The sequence below is a fragment of the Penaeus japonicus genome, unplaced genomic scaffold (assembly GCF_977035675.1).
Source record: "Penaeus japonicus unplaced genomic scaffold, GWHDUDI00000001_assembly GWHDUDI00000021, whole genome shotgun sequence".
Classification (NCBI taxonomy): Eukaryota; Metazoa; Arthropoda; class Malacostraca; order Decapoda; family Penaeidae; genus Penaeus; species Penaeus japonicus.
In genome coordinates this window covers 5,284,815-5,289,210 of record NW_028234423.1, presented here as the reverse complement: position 1 = coordinate 5,289,210, position 4,396 = coordinate 5,284,815, and the positions used below count along the sequence as shown (strand labels likewise).

Genomic DNA, 4,396 nt, shown 5'->3' with positions numbered 1-4,396 from the left:
CTCTCTCTCTCTCTCTCTCTCTCTTTCTTTGTCTCAGTCTCCTCTCTCTCTCTCTCTCTCTCTCTCTCTCTCTCTCTCTCGCTCGCTCGCTTTGTTTCTGTCTCTTTTCTCTGTCTCTCTCTCTGTGAATCTCTGTCTCTTTTCTCTGTCTCTCTCTCTCTCTCTCTCTCTCTCTCTCTCTCTCTCTCTCTCTCTCTCTCTTTGTCTCTGTCTCTCTCTGTCTCTCTCTCTCTCTCTCTCTCTCTTTGTTTCTGTCTCTTTACTCTCTCTCTCTCTCTCTCTCTCTCTCTCTCTCTTTGTTTCTGTCTCTTTTCTCTCTCTCTCTCTCTCTCTCTCTCTCTCTCTCTCTCTCTCTCTCTCTCTCTCTCTCTCTCTCTCTTTTTGTCTATGTCTCTGTCTCTTTTCTCTCTCTCTCTCTCTCTCTCTCTCTCTCTCTCTCTCTCTCTCTCTCTCTCTCTCTCTCTCTCTCTTTGTCTCTGTCTCTTTCTCTCTCTTTTTATTTTTTTTTTTAGAGAGAGAAATTCGACCTCCTATTCTCTGTGTTGTGAAATGTATATAAGAACCAATTCACAATACAGTCCATTGGCCCCGGCCTCGCCAATGGCTGTGGTCGACATCCGACATACTATTAGGAATACATTTTTTATTTATATAAAATACAATACACTTACATATTTATCTCTAATCTACTATTTACAACAGTTTGCTCTATATCTATGTCCTTAAGGCTAGTACATTTTACAGGTCTCTTTCGGGTTCCCCTTAGACAGAGTAGTGACGATCTTAGCAATGAGAAGGCCAGCCGACATCTTATCCATGCCACGACGCAGCTCTTTTGCTGTTCTCTTTTCTGATAATTGCTGAGCCAGGCATGAATAAAAAGTAACCGCCCTCGGTGCCATCCCTCCGGAAGTCGTGAAAACAAGGGGCGTGAAGGTGCCTTGCTCTACCTCTCGCACTCGCTCCCCGTACTCCCTCATCTTAACATTTTCGTGTTTCGTGTGAGCGGATCTCAAATCTTGGGCACGGTTGCTCGTGGCCATGGGGTTGAAGATACGAATATCGAAGAAGGCCCGCTGCCCCCGTGCCCAGAATCCGCTGGCACTGATGTCCAAGCGAGCGTCGTCGGCAGAGTTGGTGGACTGGAGTGAGAAGTTGCGGCCACCTGTGGGGATGAGGGGAGGCTCCCCCCTGATGTCACGGGACACCTCGCTCAGCATCTCCGCAGTCACGTCTCTCACCTCGTCGTGGCGCATGCAGACGAAGCCTCCCGTCTTGCATGTCATGGCGTGGTTGGGGTCGAAGGGCGAACCGCACGTGCACTGTTGGTGAAGGTCCTCAATTGGCCACCCATATCGTAGGGCTAAAGCATCAACAAACTCCTGTTGATTTAAGCTAAAGCCTTTTGCTTTGATGGGGAGGCTGGTTAGCCAGTTTGAGGCGCCAACTTCTCGTGCCATCTCGATTCTCCTCTTCAGATCCTCAGAGATCTGCGAAAGTGTATCCTGTAGCTGGGTCCTTTGCTTCGTCTCCCGCTCACTAGTGATCTCCTTTCTGGTGATTTGTTGCTGTCTTGCGTCTGGCTGTGTGTGTGTCTGTTGTGCTGTAATGGCTTCTGTTAGGCTGGCTGAAAGCCTAACGGAGTTTTGATATTCAATGCTTGCAGTCTTGCAAGGGTTTATTAAGCCGAGTCCCCCGAGCCTTGGCGGTAGTTCGAGAATGGTCCTCTCTACGGCTGTGGGATTTCGCCCACCCGATAGTGCTGGTATCAAGACCTTCTCGATTGTCTCTTCAAGTGGAGCGAGTAAGGGTTCAACGTTTGGTATGGTTCGCATTATGAAATTCCATCTCTGTTTGATGCCGAAGGTGAATGCTGTGTATGCAGAGTGTGGTTCCGTTGATGCAACCTGTGCCAGCGTCTTCAACTCTCTTACCCATTCCTCTACTTTTTTCTTGACATATTCATCCCTGGCTGCTGTTGTGCCAAGGACCGCTCCGAGGTGTTTCTCACCGCCAGCCTTTACCTTTATATCAGTCTCGCAAAACGCTTCTCTGGCTTTGGCGAGATATTCAGGCTTTACAACTAACACTGACTTGCTGGCGTTGGGGTAGTATCCTTGTGGGGGGCCATGAGCTCGGATTAGGTCCCACCATTTCCGGATGTCACCTATTTTCCCGGCTCCTGTCAGGTCGTCGGCATAAGCAACTTGCTTAATGTTTGTCTGCTGGAAGCTGATGTGATCTTGCAGCTTGAGAAGACCAATGGCGTACATCGCCATGGCAACTGGGTCGCCTTGCGTTGTCCCCTCCGCTGACATGATCGTCTCACAGGTGTTGGTCCGTTTGTCGCTTATGTACAGTTCTGCTGGGCTACTGTATGTATTTCTGACATATTGTGCGAAGCTTGGGCATTTGATTTCAGTGTTGTGAATTGTAGCCTTTCGGTTGATATTATTGAAGGCATTTTCGGCGTCTACCATCAGCACGGCCTCACACTCAGGTTCTTCGTAAATGCCCCGCATGGCGTGAATGGCCGCCTCGCATCCTGCCTGTTGGCCTGCACATACTTGTAGATTACCGACGGCTAGTCTAACGTCGTCACCGACGACTCCCATAATGGCCTTGCCTATGATTCTTCGCAGAACCTCTCCAATGCCTATGGGGCGGCATCCTGGCTTCTTATCCAGGGCGATAAGGCGACAGGCTACGAGGGCCTCGAGGTGGTGGCAATTCTCTGTTGCTAATTTTCTTGCAAGGGCGGCTATGGCTTTGCACAAGTCGTTTGCTGCTGTTCCAAACTTGCTTGTGCTCAGGATATTTTTCCATCCATTTGCGTCAAGTCCAGATGGTCCGGCTGCGCCGTGGGTGTGGAGTGCATGTCTCCTAATCCTTTCGCCCGTAATTCTCTCGAAAATCTCCGGTGGTGGGGGATTGTACTCTCCATGGAACAAGGTATCCTCTGCCGCTTCCTTTGCAGGGGGGTGTTTTTCACTCGGCAGTCGGCGGGTGTTCTCGTCTAACGGCAGTGTTCCTGCTGTTTCATCTGATGTCAGGGTTCTTAATGCCTTAGAAACTTTCTCTTTCTTTACCTCTGTCTCTTTTTTCTGTCTCTATCTCTTTCTCTCTCTTCTTTGTCTTTGACTCTCTCTTTCTTTATCTCTGTCTCTCTCTTTGTCTCTGTCTCTTTTCTCTCTCTTTCTCTCTCTCTCTCTCTCTCTCTCTCTCTCTCTCTCTCTCTCTCTCTCTCTCTCTCTCTCTCTCTCTCTCTCTCTCTCTCTCTCTCTCTCGATGTAACCACTGTATTTACATATTTTATGTCTGCTGTAATTGTTATATATATATATTCTACCACATACACATATATACATACATATACGTACACTCATTGCTTCATCTATCTGTCTCCCCTCTCACGCCAGACATAACAGTGTTGTTTTGTCTTTCCCTTTGCAAGAGCTATGTATTGATGCAACACTTCCCTCATCACATTCCAAATGTCACATGTCACAAGAAAACACCTTGACTCACACATCTCCTGAGACAAGTCACACATTGTGGTAGAGAGTCTCCTCTCGGGGAGCAGAGGAGCAACACCTCGCTCCTCCTCGGAGGAGCAGCCCTCACTCCAACGTCCTACTGTTCAAGCTTAGCAATAAACCAAGAAAGCTGTTCCTGCCGTGTTCTTCACTCCCTAGGCCACGTTACCACATATAAGCAGTGTCCAAGTCTCGGACCTGTTAAACTCTCTCTCTCTCTCTCTCTCTCTCTCTCTCTCTCTCTCTCTCTCTCTCTCTCTCTCTCTCTCTCTCTCTCTCTCTCTCTCTCTCTCTCTCTCTCTCTCTCTCTCTCTCTCTCTCTCTCTCTCTCTCTCTCTTTCTCTTTCTCTTTTCTCTCTCTCTCTCTCTCTCTCTCTCTCTCTCTCTCTCTCTTTTCTCTCTCTTTCTTTTTTTCTCTCTCTGCTTCTCTCTCTCTCTCTCTCTCTCTCTCTCTCTCTCTCTCTCTCTCTCTCTCTCTCTCTCTCTCTCTCTCTCTCTCTCTCTCTCACTCTACTTTTTGAGGGAGTGGGGTGGGGGGCGTTTGATAAGGTAAATCATGGGACATTGTTTGTGTTGTGTATGTTTGTATATAGAATTTTGGGTGTTTTTGGACCACTGTGCGGTCGGTCTCATGAGAAGACGTCTGTTGTACCAGCCTATTATACGGTCCACTGCGAAATACTGCGAGCACGGCTACTTTTCGCCCGGCACAGCTCCGATTCTTTTTTTTTTTTTTTCTTTCTTTCTTTCTTTTCATTTTTTTTCTGACAGAGCCATGCGTATTGCTCCCTGCAGCGAATGGACCTAGTGCACGGTCACAGGAAGAAATACCGCCAGCACGGCAACGCTTTTCGGCCAAG

The 4,396-nt window shown here is 48.2% G+C and overlaps 1 protein-coding gene across 1 annotated transcript in view; it reads right to left on the bottom strand.

Moving 5' to 3' along the window:
• Positions 1-519: 519 nt before the first annotated feature.
• LOC147469421 (uncharacterized) overlaps positions 520-4,396 on the bottom strand; it is a 4,012-nt gene continuing 135 nt past the window's right edge. Inside the window, 2 exon segments of the mRNA XM_086549018.1 lie at positions 520-842; positions 844-3,034. Of these exon segments, the coding sequence (XP_086405144.1) occupies positions 668-842; positions 844-3,034 (2,366 nt within the window). The 3' untranslated portion in view covers positions 520-667.